General features: G+C 45.1%; 1 protein-coding gene across 2 annotated transcripts in view; it reads right to left on the bottom strand.

Annotated features, from left to right (window-relative positions):
- Positions 1–25,306, bottom strand: part of SYT9 (synaptotagmin 9) — a 1,008,207-nt gene that overhangs the window by 623,391 nt on the left and 359,510 nt on the right. For both annotated transcript variants that reach the window (XM_078680878.1, XM_078680879.1), the window contains exon 3: positions 5,682–6,228. In XM_078680878.1, coding sequence (XP_078537004.1) covers positions 5,682–6,228 — 547 coding nt within the window. The remainder of the gene's footprint in view (positions 1–5,681; positions 6,229–25,306) is intronic.

Here is a 25,306-nt window from a genome sequence, read left to right as displayed (position 1 = left end):
ATCAATTCTGCTGCATCCACTGTCTGGTTGTTCGGGACCTGCTATGCCCCACCAGACTTTTGTCTCAAAGTTTTTAAATAGAACACTGGAGGTATACTGGAAAGGAAACTGGATGCCAAAACAATTCTTGTGAATCCTCTGTTTGCTTGCTGAAAATTCCCTGCTTTATTCTACCAGACATCTATCTCTGGGTTGTTTAGGGGTACTGTGGCTGCTTCAAATCAGATTTATTATGTTAGGTGTGAGAGGACGGTAGGATTGCAATAGTATACTCCCCACATACACCACAAGCATCCAGAGGCCAAGTTTAGTCTGAATGAAGACTTTCACACCCTGAAAATGCTCAAGGAACATTTATTTCATTTGTTAGGGTATGCTCAGGAGTTATTCCTACCCACTTGCTAATGCCAAGTATTAATGTGTCATCTCCAGGCATCCACTTCAGAACACTCCTACATAAGAGGAAGAAAAGATGGGGACTGGACTTGCTGCCTGCGGCCTGAGAGAAACTCTGAAGGAATGGACCTGCCCCTCATGTACCCAGGACAAAGAAGTGGACTCCAATGTGCATAAGGCTGACTTCCTTTTCAAGCTATAGGGCTACAAACGGCCTTTCCTGCAGCTGTCAAGCTAGCTAGTGGCAACTGGACCCGGAGTGGATCCTGCTGTTGGCCTCTATTTATAATCCTACTGGTCCGGGGAAAGGGTAGGGGTGGGCTTTAGAAGTATACTCCTTTGGTGGTTTGGGACTTAAAGAACTAAACCAAAAGGAAAAATCTTTGACCAGGACAAACTTGATTGGTGTACCTGAACCACACGCCATCACTGTCAGTGTCAAATTGTGCCTTGGTCCGGTCTGCCGTTACCACGGACTAATGCCTAATTTGTAAACCATTAAGTGCCAAAGCCCAAGCATTTCACACAGGTCCATTGCAGCAGGGATTATCAACATGTTACTTTAATCTGCAGTTTTAAGTCCTAGTTTGATAATTTTTTTGAATACATTAAGTTATTAAATGTTCCACTAATACACTCCATTAAAAGCATATACGCACCGCAGCACCAGCATGTGGTGAAGTCTTAAAGACACTTGCTGGTGTTCATAAAGAAGTACCGGTGGCAAGCCTTTTTGGATAGTGCTGAGATTAGATAGAATACAGTGGTAAATAAGTAGAACACTCGCTGAATAAAGAGTATTTCATATATTGCAAAAGGAATAGGCTAGTGATTTTTTTCTGTTCGTTTTATATGAGCTAGCAATTGTGTTATATTTAAGTTACTTTTTATTTAGGGCACGTGATGTTAACATTTTAAATGTAAATACATAAACAAATAACAATACATAATTAAACAATACTAACAAAACTATTACTTTTAAGAAATAATAAATATACTAGTCCAACTCTATTGATGCAACAGTAGGAAAAGCTTTGGACACAGGTGGAGCCAAAATTAGTATTTCCACTCCAGTCTGTGCAAAAGTAGAGAAAGCGTTTGACTCAGGAGGGGTAACGTTTACTATTCCCACTCCAGTCAGTTCAACAGTAGGGAAAGCATTGGACTCAGGAGGGGGAAAATGTACTATTCCCACTCCAGTTATTGCAACAGAAGGGAAAGCATTAGGCTCAGGAGATGTAAAATGTACTATTCCTACTCGCGTCTGTGCAACAGTAGGGAAAGCGTTGGATTGCACAGGGGTAAAATGTACTATCCCGACTAAAAGTCAGTGCTACAGTAGGAAAAGCGTTGAACTGAAGAAGGGTAAAAGTAACTATTCCCACTCTAGTCTGTGCAGCAATAGGGAAAGTACTTCACTTCAAAAACATACCATATTTTAAAACATGTATTAATTGAACAATAACAAAAAATATGAATATGAAAAAAGAACTATATATATATATGTGTGTATATATATATATATATATATATATACATTTTACAAACAATTGAAAAATGTACATAGTTATTAATGTTTTAAATAAATAATATCAAGTACAAATGCCATTAACTGATTATTTCATTAAATTCCCAAACTAATCTCCCACATACCTAGCACTCCAAAATTAAAATATAGTTAAAATACAAAATCATAACATATGTTATGTAATAAAGAAAATAATTAATAAAAAATGAACAATTAATTATTGATTATTACTTAAATATCGTCCCACCCTATTTCCCTAAAAAATGCAATGCACACCTAATATATAAAATAAAAGTATTTGAATTAAATAATGTATATATTTATAAATAAATTACCCATATTTATTAAAATTATTTATTCATTTAAATGTAATATTTACCTAATTAACTTTCCACCTTATACCCTTACAGGTCAAACAATCTGCACATGCAATATAGCTTAAAAATATAGTTACACACTTTACATAATCAATTATCAATTAAATGATTAATTATAAATGAATAAATGATTATTTAAATAGCTTCTCACCGTATACCCCTACAAACACAACAACTTGCACCTAATACATACCTTTAAAAAATATTTACATAATTTACAGAATTAATTATCAATTAAATAATGAATCGTTAATTATTACGTAACTAACTAACCACCCTATACCCCTACAAACCCAACAACCAGCACCTAAAACAAAACTATAAAAGAATTATTACAATTTACAAAATAATTTCTCAATTAAACAATTAATAATAATTAGAAAATAATTACTAATTAATGTACTTCCCACACTATACCCATCTAACTCTCACAATCCACTACACTATAAATTACTACGAAAAATTACATTAAAATAATAAATAACTTAAAATTACAAACTATATTAAAACCATTAACAAGAATTATGCAAACAATATATAAATATACAGTTAAAATATTATTTAAATCACATAAAGATAATTGAAAAATTATATTCTTTACATCGATATTATTGTAAATGATATTAACAACGACAATATTCTTGAAAACAATATTACTTACCTTAAAAATCGATATTTTGGTCAGCGACATTCATTTATTACGATATTTCTGTGACACAATATTAAAAACGTTATATTAGTGTTACTCGATATTTATGACAACATTGTTTTCGAATACCACAACAATGCTGTCTTTTCATGCCTTTTTACTCTGAGAATAAACTGTGGTTAGTTTGGAATTACAGGTTTCTAAAGTGATTTCTTTGCCAGTTAACTTATGAGCAGCGTGCTTTTTAAAATGAATATTTTATTGAAATTAGCAAGTTGGCTTCAACTCGGTTTGACTGTTGAGCCTGAAGATGAACAATTTTCCTCTGGCTGAGACACCGAGGGGAAAAACTTCAGGCTCAATCTTTGCTCGTCACTTTCAAAGCATCTCAAAATCAATAGTGTCAAATATTTTTTTTCATATGAAGTCATGGGCAGAAGAAAGGAGAACCACTGCTTTCATATCAGCAGAGTGCAGGGTAGATGTAGACCATCTGTGATGCAAATATGTCTCTTGAAACACAGACTCGAATTTTTATTTCACGAGTTTTAAATTGTGTTTCTGTTCTCCAACTCATAGTTTATCAACCAGGCCATCAGAGTATGGCCACATCTCCAATTCTTCTTTGTTCACGTTACAGAAAAGTATGTTTGCACGACTTAATCTTTTGAATACCAATACGTAAATAATTCATATCCCGATTTCTGTAGGTTTAGTTGCGCAACACCTATAGGATTGTGAAAAGCTAATAGTTCACTCCAAATCATTTTGTTACGCCAAGCACTGGTTGCTGATACCTAAAGTATCACGTTCAAATAGTCAATTTCAAAGCCAAAAGGTCTGTTTAGCAGTTTGAACCCTAAAAAAAATATGTTAAAAAGCCTTCTGCAACAAATATAACAAACGTTACTTTCTGTAGACAAAGCATTTGTGAGTCGAATACTTTAATATGTGTATGTTTGAGATGTAAAATAGTCACGCAGTCAATGCAGTGCAAGGACGCAAAAAGACCAGCGGCATATTACCAAGAACGGCGATAAAATGGGCTTGATAATATGCCCTTGTGCATTCCCATAGCAGCCCAGGTTAACACCAGAACCAGGGCTGCTATGGGAATTCACAAGAGCATATTATCAAGCCCATTATCGCCGCTTTAGCGGCACTTTCCTGCCGGTAAAGCGGCTATAATTTTTATCGCCGTTCTTGATAATATGCCCCCAGATTCAAGAAAAAGACAATTGGATTAAGTGAGAGCAGTAAATCCATTTGGAGGTGACCATTGCCGCTCTAGACGTATTTTAGAGAATTCGTAACAGGCTTTGCAAATATCCTGGACCTTATTCACAAAGGTGAGGTTACATTTTTGGTGTAAATTAACTGTTTTTTGCTATTCACTAACTTGGAGTGTAGTCTTACGTGTAGTATTTTTACAACAGTATAGACTGTCCTTTTTTTTATGTGTGGAGTTCTCTGCAGTCGTAAAGATACTACGTGTATCCAGCCGCGGTCATTAGTGGGTGTACCTGCCAAGCGGTGATGTGGGGAGTGGGAGGGGCAGGGTGGGGGGTAGTAATCTATGGATTACGGAGCTTTACAGGTAAATTAGCATATAAATGAATAAAACAAATTTAATTGCGCGCACTGCATCGCATTTGTGGATGCAGTGCACGCAACGAAATTCGTTTTATTTATTTATATACCCCTTCCCCTCCCCATGTCACCGCCCGGCAGGTACACCCACTACCGACCGGGGCTGCGCGTAACAGCAAAAAATAGTAAATTTATGCCAAAAGTGCAAATTTACCTTTATGAAAATAGCCCTTAGTTTCTAAAACATAGCAAGACCTGAATAAGTACATTAGATGTATTGCTACTTACTAAGGTCAATGCTGTAAACAAATCTAATAAGACTGGAGCTACTGCCCCCCATTTTATTAAAAACTATGAAACATTCCCAAGGCCACTAGGCTAGGCCGTTTTAAATGCCATGTCCTAGGCAGACATTACTTGTACTAGTTAAAAGGGAATCCTGCACCCTTCTCAAACCAGCAACTAACAGTTAATCGGTCAGCATCATTCGCTATTATCTCACAGAGAATCAGAAAGTGTTGTTGTCTTCAACAGACAAGAGACAGCATCTCCAAAACGGCCAGGAAACAAACAGAACAGCTGGCTCGAAAATCTATATATAGCTGTATCCGGTATCCAGCGCTCCATATTCATATCAATCCCTGAGGGATAGTAAAGGCGACAACTGGAAACAAGAGGAAATGACAAGACGCGCGTGCGATGGAACTCTACGGTGGCTCCCCAAACCTGAAAACAACTTGGGGTCGCAGGGACGTGGGCACTTCAATTCAGTCATGCCACATTCGCTAAGCAATAACATCTCCAAAGAAGCTGATGCCATCTTTCATTAAACATAACTTTTTCCACCACAGGAAATGATGACAGATTCACTAATAGCATTCCACGTTGAGTGCAGGAAGCCGTGACAAAATTAATATCTCAAAGTATGTAAGATATAACACACAATAGTGCGTGCTGTAAATAAAATGTTGTAAACTCACAATAATGTATTTGTACACGTTATGTTGCGTATGGATGTTCCTTGCATAAGTACATTTCAGCATGTCTTTAAGTCGTGCAAGTGATAACATATCAAACCACAGTGCATTACAAGTGAAAAATCAGCTCTTAAAAAAACAATTAACGAAATAGTCATACTTACATTGGTGACGTGTTCAATATCTCTCCAAATATTACTTTCCCTGGGAAAATCTGCCAAATCTAAAAAATTATCCACTATCACCTGGCCAATTACGTCATGTCTAGAGAACCTGTCAAAGTCATACACTGAAAAGTGTAATTTTCTGGTGGCCAGTTCACTGTAAGGGACAGGAAATAAAAACACTTCATCGAACACAGGGTTAAGTGTCTTCCTATGCACTTTAGTTTGGTGTTTCGTTTTTCGGTCTGGAAGGAGGTAAATCTTCACGTAGGGGTCTGAAGTACCAGAAAAATCCTTCGCTGGAAGGTTGACTGCTTTGTGAATTTTCACTATTAGTTGCTCTAAATCGCAGTCGTATTTCACAATAAAATTGATTTTCCCACATGATTTGCTGTTGTTCCTCCTGCCGTCGTCATTGTCAACCGACCTCTGCTTGTACAGCTCAGGCTTGATGCGGCCAATGCCCGTCAGCTGTTCTTGCTTTTGAAACTGCTGGATATTGAAGTCTGGGTTGGAGAGGTTGAGCTGTCTTCTGATTGAGTTGTGCCTTAAATTAAAAACAAAACAGTTACTTGGTTCAAATTCCAGTACCAATTCACTTGTCATTTTCATTAGTGAAATACAGTATTTGATTTTCTGTTGCAGAATTATATAAAACGGGAGGGCTTGGAAATATGTTGGACTGAGTTTGGATAGATGAAATGACTTGTTAAATAGTCATGCTTTTTCACACAAACACCCTAAGGCCCAAAAAATGCTTATGGCCGTTAATAAGCTAAACAATGAACCACTGACTGTAGATGGATCCACTTTAGCTATTGTGATGATGAAACAGACCCACCAAGGCTAGGCTCAGAATCCGAAAATTGATACTCCCTTGCTTATGATACCATGTTGCGCACTGCAGAGCTCAGAACAAGGACACTCTTATACTCTCTATTCCTGGACTATGTGAACTGACTTTATGTAATGGTGCCAAGATTCCGCCTAAATTCATTAAAACAGTTACAAAATTTAGTAGCCAGGATCCTCCTACATCTCAAATCCTGGCACAATATTACCCTCAACCTTTGTGACCACAGTCTACCCCGATCTTTCTTAAAGCACTACGTGCAACACATCATGCATTTTAACAAATTGGATTACGATTCCTTCCCCAAAAAATTTGAGACCCAGGACCATAGACAGAGCCTCTGTTTTAATACAGCTTTATAACTTATTGTGAACCAGTGACACATGGACGGACAGGATATCACAACCTCCAGGCAAAGAAAGGTATTAACAACATGGACTTACCTTGTTCGTGCAGCACATCCTTGACCGGTAGGAAAATATTGGATTATGTAAATTAGCCTCATTTTAGGGAAGTGACACTATTCAATATATGCATTTGCAGTCCCTAAACCTTTCCTGGCCTTTGATATACTCGTTTAGCAGGTATTGCTGAACTACCCATAACAGGTGGATGGGTAAGGGCAAAGACCTGCCTTGGATCACATAATTTGTGGGGTCTTCATTACTCTTCAGGGTCACTTATATTATTTGAGTGTTCCCCAAAGATTGATGTAAAAACCTATCTCACTAATTTTTGTTGGGTAATCTTGCCATTTGGCATGAAGAAAATGATGAATAGTGGCATCTGGTGGGTGTAAATTGAGTTATAATAGATGGGTTTCTGTAATCCCTGTATGAACACCAGTCTGTAATTTCTTTATAATCAGCAACTTGTGAAGCACCCAGTTGCGGATTATAAAGAAAACATGTCAGAACTCAGCTATTATAAATGATTGCAGTCAAGCTCTGACACCACAGTGTCTGCTGCCAGCAGCCAAGGTGAAATACTGGTCAGGTCACGAGGCATAATTAACCCCTTGCGTGCTGCCGTCGGCCGTTGGCCGACAGCAGCACTACCTCCCTAGTGCTGCCGTCGGCCCCGCCCACTCTTCAGAACGCCCGCACCGTGGCGGAAAAACCGCTGCGGTTAAGGCGTTAAAGCAGTTGTTTAAAGTAGCAATACGAGAATGTTGCTTTTCTTACTTCTGCTGTATTTTTTAGCTTACAATGACCAGCAGAGAGAACATGTTTATTTTTTGCAATCATTAGATAGTTAGAGGAAAGCTAGAATCTTTCTGCATGTGTCCCGTGCCAGAGTTAGGCCTGGTAGAAAATAGTTCCAATTTACATGTACATGGTTCTTTCCTAAGGTTGCCTTCCCTTTTTCACATCGACTTTTGACACACTTTTGCGATGCTTGGGTTAGTTTCTAAGAAACATCAACCTTGCTGACACAATAAAACCTTGTGGGGAACTCTATCATAATACCTTGGCATTATGTTCAATGCCTTCACGTACGTGATACAAACGTGCTTCTTATTATGTCCATATGGTGAGGCAGCTATCTGAGGAATAAAAGTAATAGGCAGCCTGATCACAATCACGACCAAAGGCAAGGGTGCCTTTTTCTATTTATTTCTATCAAGAAAGCATGACACCCTGCCGCGTGCGTGAAGACCCTATTTCCAAAAGGAGACTACTCTGGCTCTAACCATTTGTATCGACTGATCCTCTAAATCTCTCTGCCTTTATCCTTAGGAACTGCATCATTTTTTATATAGCATTGATATGTTCTAGGGGCTCGTATGCTGAACCTATAAGAGCCCCAGGTCCCCTACTTGTGGTTGATATATTTTTCTACATATAGCCTTTTCGATCCTTAATACAATCAGAGGAGATGCTCCCGCTGACTTTGAGTGGTCCCTGCATGCTGAGGCTTTCGCCTAGCAGCTGAATGACATCTCTGTGAGGGGTGTCCAGTTTTTGACCAAGATGAGGTCCTACACGCTTACCAAACAGGTAAAGGGGTTAGATCATCCAGAAGGGGGTTTCTAGGCAGAACAAACATTCACACCCTAGACTTGTAGGTTAGGGTTTGCATCCTAGGAGTACGCTAGACTGTTATAAATACTGTATATGTATGCATATATCGGGTGTCTAAACAGGATGGTGGAAATCTTCGTTTTATTCACTGTTTTAAGACTCATTATACATTTTGTCTGCTTCTGTCTACTAATAATTACAGCACACATTTGGTATGCAGGAATCACTATAGGTCAATAAATATTGAAAAACATCCCTTTGTGTATTCTTTGTATATTTCTCTGAAGCGAAACAGAGCACGAGTGACTGAGTCATACGTTCTAGGTCTGACACCATGGTTTCTGAGGGAACAGGGTTGTCATGTTCAATAGTCGCCCCAACAGTTTTGTCTCTGCCTAAGCTCAGGGGGGCTAATGCTGGCACTGTGAGCTAGCTGGTCCAAGGGACAACATATCCTGCGGGGTGCATGGAATCACTGTGGCACAATCCTAAGTTTATGTCGTCCGCAAACATGCAGTTCCTACTGATTAGTGGAAAATACACAACACATGTTACTACACATTCCAGGCTGGTGCAGCTTTTTTTGTTTGAACTGACCTCCCTTGGACTGTTTCTAATATCTATTTGCAACTAATAACAGGTTTTTGGTGTGTTTAATATTGCACTATAGGTTTTATTTTTATTCTTCATGTTTTCAAACATGCTCGCTCCTTCACATGAAAGAGCTATGCGCCAAGGTTTTGAGTGGTTTGTGGGAAAGATGATGGTGTGACCATGTATTATATATGGGATAAAGCACCATCTGGCGTACAAGATAATGATATTGCAAGTCACCTTGGAGTTCCATAACAGAACAGAAACTCAGATGTTGGCCTCATTATTCTGTTTGATTAGGGAACTTTTCAGTGACTTACAATATCCTTATAATGTGCTCCAAGGGGTACTTTAACCCTTATATCTTGATTGATGCTCACAGTGGTGGAGAGTAATCAGTTCTTATGCTAGGACTGAATTCATGCAGAAAAAATACACAACACATTACATTGAGGACTCAATACTGACTGACATTCAAGACAAGGATAAAGAGAAAGTGACAGTTGACTTTCTCCAATGTCACAACCTGGTCCTGGTAACAGCCATAACCAAGTCACTGACATATATGAGGAAGGTTGCCTATTACTGGACCTGCCAAAGACAATCCCATTCTATGGAGTTTGGTAGTAACCAAATAAGGAGACAGATTGAGTTTGTTTCAAAATAATCACTCAAAAATACAGTTTAAAGAGCAATAGAGGGAGAGAGAGCGAGAGAGAGAGAGCGAGAGAGACAAGCAAAATGGCGGTTGTGTCAGTACGGCTGCTCTGTGCCCTCCTGTCTGCCCGGTTCAATAAACATAAAATGCAGACCTCCCCACCTTGATGAGAGAGATGAGAGGATAAGAAAAACCTGCAAGATTTCGGGCTGACTTTTGGGAATTGGTAGCGAGGCGCATGACAAATGCTTACCCCATGTGGAGATGGATCGCCAGGTCTGGTACTTCTGCTGTAGGCGGAGCGGAACAGGAAGGTGGGTTGATGATGTCCCTGCCGAAAGCTGCAAGAGGAATGAGGAGCAGCAGCAGCCCTGTGGGTGCGGATCGGGGTTCTGATCAGCCAGATACTGTGCTGCTGGCAAAGAAACCCGCAGGGGAAAGAAATCCAGATCAGGCAGGGGCCATAACGAAGGGCTCTGTTGCTGCAGAGGCATCTTGAGCAAACCCGTTAAAAAAGCTCCAGCGCCCAACGGCTCCAAAAGAGAGCGGAAGAGACTCTACCCTAAAGGGAATGACAGCAGTGGGCAAAGCTCCTGTCAGTAGTCAGGAAAATAGAGGAGACATCAGTAGTGCTCAGAGTGGGGAGTAGCTCACCAGTCTGTATCGCTTGGAGCCGTTACATCCTGAAGCACAATCTATGCCGGTGAGCACAGGTGAAGATACTAGCAAGAGTCAATGAAATGGAAACCTGCCATGTCTTCTCGAGTGTGGGGGGACTGATCTGGTCGAGGAGGATAGAATCCCAGGTCAACATGGTGAAGCAGGGCTGACCCCATTGGAGACATACAATATACCCCTGCCTACACAAATTGAAGGTACACCTAGTGGTAAACAGGGGCAAGACGCAGAGTTTGGTGATAATTTTTTTTCACTATCAGACATATCTGACTGGTCGGAGGGGGAGAGTCACAGTCAAGAAAGTGAATCTAGCAGTCAAGAGGCTATACAAGGTGAACCTCCGAAGGACACCGCTACAGTAAAAGGGGCAAAAAAATGTAACATTATGGGAGAGATTAAATAAAAGTGAAGTAAGGGCATAGGGGCTCCTCGGGGACTATTCAATCTCCCCAGCCTTGGAAGGGGACGGCTCAGCAAATGGCAATCCTTCACAAGGAGGTGCGGAGGCTGCTTCACTAGAATCCATATATCAAGGTATTATGGCCCTTATAAAAGAGACACACTCAGAAAGCCTCAGAGTACAGACAGCTTGTTGCAAAATACAGGGGCTATTCGTAAAGTCTCTAAAATGTGTACCGAGTTCACTGAGAGAATGGGGGAAGCAGAGAATAGGATCAGTACCCTGGAGAGCGAGGCTTCAATGCACTGAGAAATTACAGTATCCCTGGAAAATCAAATGATTGTCACACAATGGTAGTTGGAAGATTCCGAAAATAGATTGAGGCGTAATAGTCTTAGCATTTTGAGTATTCCAAATGGTGCGAACGGTGAGAACGTGCTAAAATTTATTGTTGTACTTTTTAAAGGTGCTTTCCCTGAACTGGGGAACTGGGATTGGGTTCTGGAGATCCAACATGTCCTTACTTTTCCATTTAAGCAGAAGATGCATGTTTCATTGTAAGGAAATAAACCTCGAGCAATCTTTGATATACGTTGGAAATTCTCTGCTACGTCAGCCAATTTTTGATTTATCCCGACCAGCCCAGCAGCCGTTCTTTCAAAGCTGCACATTTTTTGTCAGTCCTGACTTCTGCCACTCCATGGTAGAACGCCGCTGGCGTCTACACCAGCTGAAATTGTTCCGGAGTAAGGGGAGTCAGGCTTTCCTAATGAGCCCAGCTAACCTGAAAATAGTTTGGCAGGACAAGTTAGATTGTTTCCAATCAGAAATTAAGGCCAAAGAATGTTCCAAACTCTCGCATAAGACAGCCTAATGCTAAAATGACTAGTGTAGATGGTCATGTAGGTTTTAGGAGCTTTAGAAGTATAATGCTGGGTGGTGTTTCTGCACTTCATTTCAGAGGTCAGACGTTGTGGGGATGGTTTTTCCTCTTGTATTTGATTCAAAGGTGGGATTCGGGAAGGTTAACACTCCAGCGCAGGACCTGGTTGGTCCATTTGCTTGTGAGAGGTGAAGCGGGGGGTAGGAGAGGGGGTTGGGGATGGGAGGGCAAGAGAAAATAAGAAAGTGTATTCATTGCGTAAATAGTTGTAGCATCCTTAACTTTGGCTGTAATAAAAAGAATGATACTGAAGCGAGTACTAGCTTAATCAGCAGCAGTGGTAGAACACTGTTATCTAATACCAAACTTAATGGCTGGAGGTAAAATTTGTTCGGTCAATATCTGTGGTCTCAATGATAAGAACAAAAATGGCAAAGTAGCTAGGAGCCTACGATTTATGCAGGTAGACCTGGTAGGCCTTCAGGAGACGCATATACCTTGGAAGATCCTGGGGTGGCTGAACGATCTGGGGTATACTATACTGGCATGTACTCACCAAGAGACAATGTCAAGAGGGGTGTCAGTTTTAGCAAACAAAGTGATTGGTCCCAGAAAACGAGTTATGGAGAATACATTTGGGTGGTGGGCCATTATGGAATGTGGGATAGGAGCTGGAGATACCTCCTTTACGATCTGCTCTGTGAAGGCTCTAATTTAGATGAGGTTGAGGTGCTGGATTTTTTAAACATGGAGTTAGCATTGTGGCCACACCCCCTAATCCTCTGTGGAGACTTAAATATTCATATGGCTGGCCAAGATGATCTTAGTGGAGACCACTTGTATTTTGGGTAAAAAACAAATGGTCTATAAAGCATTACAAAATCTGGTGAGGGACCATGGGTTGGCAGATGTATGGGCTCATTATAAAGCACCCGACCCAGGTTTATGCTTTATTCTGCTCCCCATATTAAACTGGTACAACTTGATTATTTCTTCGTCTCAACTATACTGTGGGACATGCTGGGATTGAGAGCTTCCTGAGGGCTATATCAGATCATAATCCTGTGGAGTAGAACTCCCAATGATGGGAGTTGTGAGAGATTAACCATACTGGACTTTCAAGAAAAAGCTCTTATTTAATCAAACATACAGGCACCACATGGCAAAGCGGATCCCAGAATTATTTAGATTAATAGAGTGTCAGCATCAGATATTATAGTCTGGGACGCTTTTAAAGCCGGGGTTTGAGGGGAAACCCTGAGCTTCTCTCTCTATCACCAAAAGATAAAGAAGGCAGAGATGTGGATGGCTTGAGAAATTAAGGTCAGTAGAAACTGAACTTATGCGAATGGTGCTGAGGGACAGGACATCCAGGGGAGCCAACAAGAAATAGCAATCCTGAAATCTAAATCAATCATTATTTTGGGGCTCAAGTGACAATGAAGTTTATGCAATCTAAGTCAGAAACCTATGAGTTGGGGGAGAATACAGGATGGCTATTAGCAAAATGTATTCGGCAGAAGGAAGTGACCAACCGAATCTTAAAGATTAGAGACAAATCAGGGCGAGTACAGGAGACACCATCGGGTGTGCTCAGTGTTTTTAAGGAATTTTATGAGCAACTTTATGCTGAGGCAATAACTTCATCTTCAACTTCATCATCAGGCTGCCAAGTTTTTTTTGAGTTTTAAATACAGTGAAGGTTACAGATGAACAAAATGCAGGCTGGCAGCCCGATAACTCTGGAAGAGAAGGAAGCGCCTATTTACTCCCTAGCTATGGGTATTTTATAGATCTTTTTTTCTGCGTATTACAACAGGACATGCTTTGTGCAGGCTCAAAGTGGGGGTGGAGGGTACCTATTTCTTGGCAAATTAAACTATTGTGGTGTTCAAAAGGAAAAGAAAGCCAGAAATGAAGCCTGGTTCATACAGACCAATCTCCCTTATCAACTGTGATGGTAAAATCTATTCCAAAATACTTGCAAGTCATCTGGGGGAAATTATAGCTCTTCTGAGTGTCAACACGTTAACATGGTTTATCCCAGGCAGAAGTACGACAGATCATGTTCGCCGAATTATAGCCCTACTAGACTGGTCACAAACTGCAAAATCACCACAAGGGGTAGATCTATTAGACACTGAGAAAGCATTTGACCGAGTCTCATTGCAATTTCTGTGGTCAGTTTTACAATGAAAGAGCTTTGTAAGAAGTTTATAGGGGCAATTAGAGCACTGTATTATGCACCTATGGCTGCTATTCATATAAAATACCATAGAAAAATAGTATCATTAAACGGGTGATACTAATTGCGGCAGAGTATAGAGTATTGGCATACACTGATGATGTAGCAGTGGCAGGGCCGGACTGGCAACCGAAACCGGCCCTGGAAAACTGCTCGGCTGCGCCCCCTCTGGGGTACGGGGGTGCAGCCGAACAGTTTGCCAGGGCGAGTTTCGGCTGATTGTGTTACAGGGGGCTGATATTGCCGACCCCCTGTAACAAAAACAGCCCCCCAGTGGCCCAAAACTGGCCCCCACCCTAGCGGCCCACCAGGGAAACGCCTGGTGCCCGCAATGGCCAGTCTGGCCCTAAGCAGTGGCCACTACTGATCTTACCACTGCACTTCTGGAGATTGAGGCCTTAGCTGTCCTGTTCAGGTCTTGGTCAGGATATAAATTTAACGCTGATAAAACACAGATTTTATGCACAGAAAACTCGCAATGCACAGACTCACACGTAGCCTATGAGGGTGTTTATCTCGGGGTAAAAACTGCAGCTGCCCTGGATAAAATTGCTGACTTGAATATGGCTCCGATTGTAGATATCACCAGAAGGGAGCTGGAAAGAATGGATCATCTCCATCATTCACTGTTTGGTAGGAGTAACATTCTTAAAATGTTTATTTTACCTAAAGTTTTGTATGTTTTTAGGACTATCGCTCTAGAAATTAGCTAATTCTGTTTAACGAGTCTGAAAAGGATATGTTTTAGGTTTTTATGGGGCTATCATAAACCCAGGAAGGCATCGAAATGGATGATTCTCCTAAGACAGGGAGGTGGGTGGGCAATTGCTAGCTTCGCCCTGTATTATTGGGCATGTATGTTGTAACATATGGGCATCCTGATTTCTGAGAACCCAGCGAATATTATTTATGCAGAGAAACCGACTATAAGTTAGTATTGGGGAATGAGATCAAGGGCTGCTTGGTCAAGATACTCGAACCCAGCTACTACAACAAGACAGGATTTAAAATCTTAAAAGCAGCAGATAGAGTGCAGAGGCAGGTGAAGTGGAAAGTAAGACTACTAAAATTAAATATTTACACACCATTGATGGCATCAGTCACCCTTCCTTCAATATTCCAGGAACAAGTAACACTGAGATGGGGTAAGTAGGGGTTAAAATCATTGGGTAAGATGTATAGAGATAGGCAGCTATCCCCCCTCTCAGAACTTCAAGAGCATATATGGGTTAGAAAGGGGCGAATTTTCAAGTATTTACTGCAATGCTTCCTTAATATAAATATGAAAGATATAAGATCACCTATACAAATACCACTAGTTGAAGCAAAGACAAATAAGGCTATGAGAGGCATAATATATGGGATATTGACTCAGGAATTTCCTGATGATGTTGAGGTTACAAATTTGAAATGGGAAGCCAGGTTTGGAATAGATGGAATGTATATTGAGAAATCACTGGAACTGGCAAACAATAAGGTGTTAAGAACAGGGAGCCTTAAGGCTCAACATTTAGATTTTGGATCTGTATTTTACACCTGCAAAGGTGGCTTAATGGGGTACCAGGTTGGAGGGGAAATGTAACAGGTGCAGGTTACAATCAGCTGATAGCCTGCATATGTTTTAATATTGTCCTAGACTGGACATTTTCCTTCAGGATATCAGCGAATTTCTGGAAAAGATCTTAGGCACACAGATCTCTATGACTCCTGTCCTGATGATCTTGGGGGTATTAGACAGCACTGAGACGATTGAAGTGGTAAGGGAGGCGACGTTTTTATTACTTTTAGCTATAGTTTTAGCTCGACTTTGTATCACCTAGCACTGTATAAGTGTGGACCCCCCTATATTTGCAACTTGGAGAGTAAGGATGCAGGACATATATAATACAGAAACACCTTTGTATAATCTGAAAGATGGAAGGAAGAAGAATTTGGGATGAAGGATATTTACTACATGGATTAGGAATAGTGAGGGATAAATAGATGATTAAATACCATATTATGTTCCTGCTTCTCGCATTGCAACAAAGCAGAAAGAAGGGTTTGGTTGGGCAAGGGCGGGTGAGCGGTCCTGCTGCAGGGCAGAGAAGGAGTGGCTTGCCCACTGTTAATGTTAATGTTAATGCTACATGCGTATTTATAAGAGCGCACGTTCACTGACCGGTCTCTTGGCGATTGTTGGACCTGGACCTTTTGGCAGGTTCACCCCGCAACTTTTTGCTTTTGTCTAGCCTATTTCTGTAACCTGGTGTTGGTGATTTTAGGCCTCTGTGCACTTTTTCACTGTGGTACAGTGTAGAGTGCGTGAGCTCTCTGTGTGTGTGTGGTGAGTGACCTGCCCTCCCATAGGAATGCATGGGGAATCTGTGTGACCATGGTAGTTCCTGATGTGTGGGGAGTGCAGGGTCGAGTTTAGTATGTGCGAACACGTGAGATTGAATGCTGCATAATGATGTATGCGGTATGAATGTGTCTAGTGTGGAAGCGCCACTTCTAGACATGGGTGTGCATGTGTAGTGAGTGTGCTGACACGTAATTGGCTGAAGCCTGGCTCCAGGATGTCTGATGGGTCTGCCCAGTGGTGAGTGTTGAGATTAGCATGCTGATGTGGGGGAGGAGTGCACCTGGGTCCTGAATGGGGCTGGGTTTTCCCCACACAATGCTGGCTCCGCCCCCTGTGGTGCGACGGATGACCCTGTCCTGCCTAGTGAATGGGAGGGGTGGCTGAGCACATCAAGGGTGCTCCCAAAACAGCTGCGCCTGGTTTTTCCCCCAGCCAGCACCTTTAGACAAAGGGATTTGCTGTATAAAAAGGGGCTGTGTCCCCTTCCAAAATGTTCTTGTTCTGACTTGAATCCTGCCAGGGGCGTGCTGCTGCTTGGGCCCAGGGGAAGGCTTGCCTCCCTGTGCCCTGCCCAGCCCCTGGATACCTGATGGACTTTCCTTTTCGGGGGCTGCTGTGCTCCACCTCATGTCCAGGACTGCTGGGGTCCTGGACCCCTGAAAGGACTTTTTCCTGGACTTGTGCTCTCCTAAAAGCGCCTGGGAGCGCTTTAATGTCCGTAGCGCTTCGGAGCGCTTTTTCCTTGCTCATAGCGCGTAAGGGTGCGTTATTTTGCTTTTAGCGCTGGGAGCGCTTCATTTCTTTTCTAAAGCGCCTGGAAGCGCTGTGCCCGTCTTTGGCGCTTGGGAGCCCTCTATCTGTTTCAGCCGGTGCCCACCCGGCATTGCCCCGCTCCTTGCCGCATTTTGCTTTGCCAGTATCGCCGCCGCCGCCCGGCCGGAAGTCAGACAGGCCGGGGGCGGGGCATTCGGACATCCGGAATCCCAGGCGGGAGCCTACCCCGCCCGGGGACGTGTGGACGAGAGGAGGAGGGCTGCCGGTGCTTGCAGGGCTCCCGTGAGGAGGGGAGAGCCCTGCACCGAGGAGAGAGCCCAGCAGAGAAGACTCCGGCCTTCGAGGAGAGCCCCAGGGTGCCCCAGCAGAGGAGCGGCCGCCAGCGAGGCCCCGGCGGAGAGGAGCTCAGCCCGCGGTACCAGCGCCACCGACGCCAGCCCCCACCACACTCGAGGAAGGCTGAGAGGAGAAGCGGAGTCCCCAGAGCAGCCCGGTGAGTGCGAAGGGCTGGGGGAGCTCCGTGAGTGCCTGAGGGATTTGTTTTGTTAGAACCTGCGAGGTTCTCACACGGCTACAATACCCACGGGGGCAGTTCGGTGAATCAGAGTCATCAAGGCTCACCCGGGCATTTTTGTTGTAGAGCCAGAGAGGCTCTGGGGAGTATTTGGCCATTTCGAGCCCAGCGAGGCTCAGAGGGCTCCTGGGGGCATTTGGCGATTGTTAGAGTCCCTAGTGGGGGACTCCAGCCCGAGAGGCTCAGGGCACTTTTTGTAATTAGAGCCAGAGAGGCTCCCACAAGGCGGCAATTGTTTCTGAGAGCCCACAAGGGGCTCAGGGGCCCCAGTTGTCTTCGAGAGCCCAGAGAGGCTCGTGGGGGCATTTATTTACTTGGTGCCTGAGAGGCTCCTGAGGGCCCAGTAAATAGTTTCAGAGCCTGCAAGGCTCCCACATCGTTTTTGCGCTATTGTTCCTTTTAGGAGCCCAGAGGAGATTTCCAGCTGCCCAGCAATTAGTGGGCAGCTGCCACGTTTAGGCCCCTGACATTGGGACACAGGGCGTCCTAGCCCCTACGAGGCCAGAGGGCCTAGGGACTGCCACCGGTTGTGGCTCATGTGAGTTTTGCGCAATTGCTTGTCCTTACACATCTGAATGTGTTTTGATGCATCATGTGTTTTCCTCCCTACACCTCTGAATGTTAATGCATCATGTGTAATGTTCCTATGCTTATACCCCTAAATGTTGGTGATACGTAGGTGGTTGTTTTTCTCCTAGTACAGGTGTTGCTAGTGAGGTCTTGGTTCCCTGCGCAATATTTTCCTAAGGTGGTTAGGGTTGCGTAGGAGGTACTTACCCTTTACCAGTAATCACTGGTTGTGTGCTACATTTTCTATTTGGTTCTACAAGTGTTCTATGTGCTAATTACTATTCCTAAAAAGTGATGATTCCTGACAGTGGTCCAGGTGGCCCTGTCTTGTACATATCCCCTGTAAATTCTGCCCGTGCCTGTTGGCACATTGTAAAATGTGTGTTCTTATCTAATGTGTTTTGGTATAATACAAAGGCTATTTTTATATAACCGTGTGTGGAGTTTCCTTTGTGGTGGGCCTTGGGTGTTGTTGCTGGGTGCGCGCGCAAACACTTAACCTACATAGCCTCCAAGTTTAGCCTGGCTGCTCGCGTCACGTTACCTAGAGGGTGAGCAGGGGTTATCTTGGTGTGTGACTTCTTGCCCTGACGTGGAAGTGGTGGCCTCTGACTGACTTTGGCGCAAGCCTTGGCCAGCCAGAGATCCCGTACTAACATTGGTGGCAGGTGGTGAGGATCCGGATTTGTGTTTGCGTTGTACCGCAGTGGCAACGGGCCACACTACAAAACTCTGCATTTTAGATAATTACATGTTGGGGATTATTGTTATGATTTTGTTTTTCCTCAAGAGTGTCTTTTTCAAATGGTGTTCCTGCGCTTTATGTTTAGTGGCAGAAGAGAGAAAATGACAGGGCGGGACGCCAGTAGACAGGGAGTTCCTTCCTGGGTCCAGTGTCCAATCCCCGTTCCTGTCCCCAGAGGTGTGGATAGAGGAGAGAGAGGGGCTGTGGAGGAGAAATGGCTAGCTCAGGAGGGTGGTTATTCCTGAGTGTAGTATGTGTGTCTGGATTCACCAGTAAGGGTGGGATCCAGTGGTGGCAGCTAAACAAATTACGTCCAGTGCATGTGTTCCCCGTCCCGTTCCCGGAGTAATGGTACCTGTGTCACGTGGTGGTCAGGTTGAGAAATCAGGGGCGGTAAAAACTGTCTTACCAGCCTGGAGGGGGAGTGTGTGGATGAGTGGTGTGTTACACTGTAGGAGTTGGTGTGAGTTCGTTTTCTGAAAAGGAGCTTGCACGGGAGGTGTACCTCCAGTGTGGTGTGGTAGGTCCTGCAGAGGCCCTGGAGGAGTAGGTGTGAGCTGGTTGCTTGACAATAGGCTTGCACGGGAGGTGTACCTCTGGCGTGCTCGATGTCCAGCAGAGGCACTGGACGAGAAGGTGGATGTCTGGCGGTGTGCTAGATGTCTTGCAGAGGCATTGGGGAGTGATTCTAAAAGTAGTGGCCTGTGTATCTGATGATCCTGTGTAGGTGAAGAGGTTCATGTGTAGCCCAACTAGGTCCCAGTAGAATGGGTGGGGTGTAGGGGCTCACGTCCCGTCTCAGTGGAGACGGAGTGAGTGTGGGACGGTGTGTCCCACGGTGGCCCGAAACCCTGTCTCAGGGCCTGGAGGGTTCCCTAAGGGAGCGCCAGGTCAGGGGCCTAAGCTGTACTTACAGGTCATTTGAGGAGGATCTTCCTGTGTCTAGAGGATGGGGAGTCTCTGTAACCAGAACTCCGGCGGTCCTAGTATTGGGCAGTACCACTCCTAAGTGGAGGGTGCAGAAGTCCTGGTTGAGGAGTGAGAGGGGGAAAGAGTCCCCAGTGGAAGAACAAGTGGGTCAGGGGCCAGCCAGAAGGGCTGGGCCACCAGTGAGTGACCATGGTAATGCCACTTCTGTCCTGGGGGATCTTTGCACCCTGTCAGGTGGACAGGAGGTCGCGAGGTTAGAGCCAGGCAGACTGTCACAAGACAAAGTAGTTATGTGTCACCCTGAGGGGAGGGGGCATGTGTGCTCCCCGTGAAGTCCTGATTCGCTGGGCATTTGACTGTCTAGAGCGCTTGACCGTTTGTGGGGCCTCTGGAGGTCATTCCCCGAGGAGGGGGGAGGCCAGGTTCAGGTAGCCTAACCTGGAGGGAATTGCATCTGTGATAAGGGTCCTGAACAGTTGGGAGGAAAGTGTGTTGCTGATACGCCACTGGCGTGTGCTCTGTCTAGCCTGGGACATACTGAGAATCTCACGGTGATAGGGAGTACTGGAGGAGAGTGTGTCGCTGATACGCCGCTGGCGTGTGATCTGTCTAGCCTGAGACATACTGGGACTCACCCTGTGATCATGGAACTGGAAGGGTGTTCAGAGGGAGGGAATACTCGCCTCTGACCCCGGTGTAGCCGGAAGGTAGATCCCAGGTGGTAGACCAGTTGATGGAGTGAGGTCCTGATCTGGTGGGAGAGTTGTGTTCTGGTGGGTGCCTCCCTGGGAGGGTGCAGAACCCCAGAAGTAGAGGTAGGGTGGGGCATTCTTGCCCGTGACCTCTGGTCAGCCTGAGGGTGTGGACCCTAGGTTGAAGGATCAGTGGTAGTTGCAGCTACACTGAGAGGGAGAGTGGAGAATGGATATTGGGTGCCAGGAGTTACTGCCCCCCACTCTGTGGATTGGTCAGGACCTGTGACATTTGGATGGCCTAGGGCCTGGTCCTGGCCTTGGATGACTAGAGAGTACCAGTGGGGTATCCTAGTGGTGCCAGAGAGCTCTTGTTGAGAGAAATCCATGTGGGTTCAGAGTGGCGCAAAACCGGAGGGTGTCCCTGCCGTGCGGGCCCGTGTCCGTGTTTTGTCGCCCAAAGCAGGGAAGCCCATCAAGGGAGTGATTGGTCTACCCTGCGTTTTGGCTGGAAGGGGGTTGTGTTGGACCTGGCCCTTTTGGCAAGTTCACCCCGCAACTTTTTGCTTTTGTCTAGCCTATTTCTGTAACCCGGTGTTGGTGATTTTAGGCCTCTGCGCACTTTTTCACTGTGGTACAGTGTAAAGTGCGTGAGCTCTGTGTGTGTGTGCGGTGAGTGACCTGCCCTCCCATAGGAATGCATGGGGAATCTGTGTGACCATGGTAGTTCCTGATGTGTGGGGAGTGCAGGGTTGAGTTTGGTATGTGCGAACCCGTGAGATTGAATGCTGCGTAAAGATGTATGCGGCATAAATGTGTCTAGTGTGGAAGCGCCACTTCTAGACATGGGGGTGCGTGTGTAGTGAGTGTGCTGACACGTGATTGTCTGAAGCCTGGCTCCAGGATGTCTGGATGGGTCTGCCCAGTGGTGAGTGTTGAGATTAGCATGCTGATGTGAGGGGAGAGTGCACCTGGGTCCTGAATGGGGCTGGGTTTTCCCCACACAGTGCTGGCTCCGCCCCCTGTGGTGCGACTGATGACCCTGTCCTGCCTAGTGAATGGGAGGGGTGGCTGAGCACATCAGGGGTGCTCCCAAAGCAGCTGCGCCTGGTTTTTCCCCACCCTGCACCTTTAGACAAAGGGATTTGCTGTATAAAAAGGGGCTGTGTCCCCTTCCAAAATGTTCTTGTTCTGACTTGAATCCTGCCAGGGGCGTGCTGCTGCTTGGGCCCAGGGGAAGGCTTTCCTCCCTGGGCCCTGCCCAGCCCCTGGATACCTGATGGACTTTCCTTTTCTGGGGGCTGCTGTGCTCCACCTCATGTCCAGGACTGCAGGGGTCCTGGACCCCTGAAAGCACTTTTTCCTGGACTTGTGCTCTCCTAAAAGCGCCTGGGAGCGCTTTAATGTCCATAGCGCTTAGGAGCGCTTTTTCCTTGCTCATAGCGCTTAAGGGTGCTTTATTTTGCTTTTAGCGCTGGGAGCGCTTCATTTCTTTTCTAAAGCGCCTGGAAGCGCTGTGCCCGTCTTTGGCGCTTGGGAGCGCTCTGTGTGCTTCAGCCGGTGCCCACCCGGCATTGCCCCGCTCCTTGCCGCATTTTGCGTTGCCAGTATTGCCGCCGCCGCCCGGCCGGAAGTCAGGCAGGCCGGGGGCGGGGCGTTCGGACATCCAGAAGCCCAGGCGGGAGCCTACCCCGCCCGGGGATGTGTGGACGAGAGGATGAGGGCTGCCGGTGCTTGGAGGGCTCCTGTGAGGAGGGGAGACCCCCACACCGAGGAGAGAGCCCAGCAGAGAAGACTCCGGCCTGCGAGGAGAGCCCCGGAGTGCCCCAGCAGAGGAGCGGCCGCCAGCGAGGCCCCGGAGGAGAGGAGCCCCGCCCGCGGTACCAGCGCGACCAACGCCAGCTCCCACCACACTCGAGGAAGGCTGAGAGGAGAAGCGGAGTCCCCAGAGCAGCCCGGTGAGTACGAAGTGCTGGGGGAGCTCCGTGAGTGCCTGAGGGATTTGTTTTGTTAGAACCTGCGAGGTTCTCACACGGCTACAACACCCACGGGGGCAGTTCGGTGAATCAGAGTCCACGAGGCTCACCCGGGCATTTTTGTTGTTGAGCCAGAGAGGCTCTGGGGAGCATTTGTCCATTTCGAGCCCAGCGAGGCTCAGAGGGCTCCTGGGGGCATTTGGCGATTGTTAGAGTCCCCAGTGGGGGACTCCAGAGTCCAGCCCGAGAGGCTCAGGGCACTTTTTGCAATTAGAGCCAGAGAGGCTCCCACAAGGCGGCATTCGTTTCTGAGAGCCGACAAGGGGCTCAGGGGCCCCAGTTGTCTTCGAGAGCCCAGAGAGGCTAGTGGGGGCATTTATTTACTTGGAGCCTGAGAGGCTCCTGAGGGCCCAGTAAATTGTTTCAGAGCCTTCAAGGCTCCCACATCGTTTTTGCGCTATTGTTCCTTTTAGGAGCCCAGAGGAGATTTTCAGCTGCCCAGCAATTAGTGAGCAGCTGCCACGTTTATGCCTCTGACATTGGGACACAGGGCTTCCTAGCCCCTACGAGGCAAGAGGGCCTAGGGACTGCCACCGGTTGTGGCTCATGTGAGTTTTGCGCAATTGCTTGTCCTTACACCTCTGAATGTGTTTCCTTACACCTCTGAATGTGTTTTGATGCATCATGTGTTTTCCTCCCTTACACCTCTGAATATGTTTTGATGCATCATGTGTTTTCCTCCCTACACCTCTGAATGTTAATGCATCATGTGTAATGTTCCTATGCTTATACCCCTAAATGTTGGTGATACTTAGGTGGTTGTTTTTCTCCTAGTACAGGTGTTGCTAGTGAGGTCTTGGTTCCCTGCGCAATATTTTCCTAAGGTGGTTAGGGTTGCGTAGGTGGTAATTACCCTTTACCAGTAATCACTGGTTGTCTGCTACATTTTCTATTTGGTGCTACAAGTGTTCTATGTGCTAATTACTATTCCTAAAAAGTGATGATTCCTGACAGTGGTCCAGGTGGCCCTGTCTTGTACATATCCCCTGTAAATTCTGCCCGTGCCTGTTGGCACATTGTAAAATGTGTGTTCTTATCTAATGTGTTTTGTATAATACAAAGGCTATTTTTATATAACCTTGTGTGGAGTTTCCTTTGTGGTGGGCCTTGGGTGTTGTTGCTGGGTGCGCGCGCAAACACTTAACCTACATAGCCTCCAAGTTTAGCCTGGCTGCTCGCGTCACGTTACCTAGAGGGTGAGCAGGGGTTATCTTGGTGTGTGACTCCCTTGCCCTGACGTGGAAGTGGTGGTCTCTGGCTGACTTTGGTGCAAGCCTTGGCCAGCCAGAGATCCCGTTCTAACAGCGATGAAAATGTGAGCAGAGAGATATCAAACAGGGAGACATCTAGTTATAAGCCAATGTAAACATCAATTTCTTAAGCTGTTTCCTGAAACACACGTAATCAACCTCAAGCCTGAGGGAGATAGGTAGTGAGTTCCAGAGCTTCGGACCCAGAAAGGAGAACCGAGTACCTCCAAAGCGTTTTCATCTGAATTTTGGCACTGCCAACAGATTCAGATGCATAGATCTCAAAGTACGTTGGTGTAAGTACATGCTAATTTGTGAGGAAATGAAACTAGGACCAGTTCCCTGAAAATCTTTAAAAAGAAAGCATGCAGTTTTAAACATAGCTCTCTGCTTCACTGGAAGCAAGTGGAGATCTTTGAGCAGCGGGCTAGTATGGCATCGTCTATCCTTAACAGAGATGATTGTCGCTGCTTGATTTTGGATCATCGGAATACGATGTTTCTGATATTGTGGAAGGCCGAAATAAAGCGCATTTCCATAATGAATTTTGGATAGAATGAGAGCAATCACGATTTGGAAACTGGCATCTTTGCTGAAAAAACGTCTAATCCTACGCAGCTTGCGGAGTTAAACAACGCAGGCGCATGTAACTTAGCCAATTTGGGTCCTCATAGAAAGATCAGAGTCAATATGAAAACCCAGACTATTTATCACTGTTTTGGGAAGTGGAACTACACCTAACTCGGGCCAGTAAGAGGGTGTCCAGTGTGTGAGTTTGTTACTGGGTATGATTATCTCAGTCTTTTCCGAGTTTAATTTTAATTGGTTATTATTCATCCAATTCTTGACATACTTCATAGAGTTCCTAACAAAGTCTTTGGATTCCGTTGAGTTCTCCAGGGTAAAAATTAGCTGCATGTCATCAGCATAGTAAAAAATCTTTACCCCCATCTGCCGGAGACTTGAAATAAGAGGACGTACGTATACATTAAAAAGGATCGGCGAAAGAGAGGAGCCCTGCGGGACACGACAACCCATTTCTACAGTATTAGACTTGTAGGGGGAGAGCCACACCGATTGTTTACGGCCCTATAAGAAAGATCGAAACCAATACAGTGCTGATCCCCCGAGACCCGCTGCGGCGATGCAATCCAACAGAATTTTGTGGTTCACTGTGTCAAATGCCGCAGACAGGTCAAAGAGGATTAATGCCTGAGTACAATCAATGTCCTTTTGTCTTTTAAGGTCATCCATAACAGATAGAATCACAGATTCAGTAGAATGTGCTGCGCGAAAGCTTGCCTGATGAGTATCCAGAAACTTGGTAGTTTCCAAGAAAAAACTGAGACAGGTAGCTACATGAGCCTCCATCAGT

This window comes from Lissotriton helveticus, chromosome 3_1 (assembly GCF_964261635.1).
Source record: "Lissotriton helveticus chromosome 3_1, aLisHel1.1, whole genome shotgun sequence".
In the NCBI taxonomy this organism is placed as follows: domain Eukaryota; kingdom Metazoa; phylum Chordata; class Amphibia; order Caudata; family Salamandridae; genus Lissotriton; species Lissotriton helveticus.
Note: the sequence above shows the minus strand (reverse complement) of the source record. Positions and strands in the feature narration are given on the sequence as shown.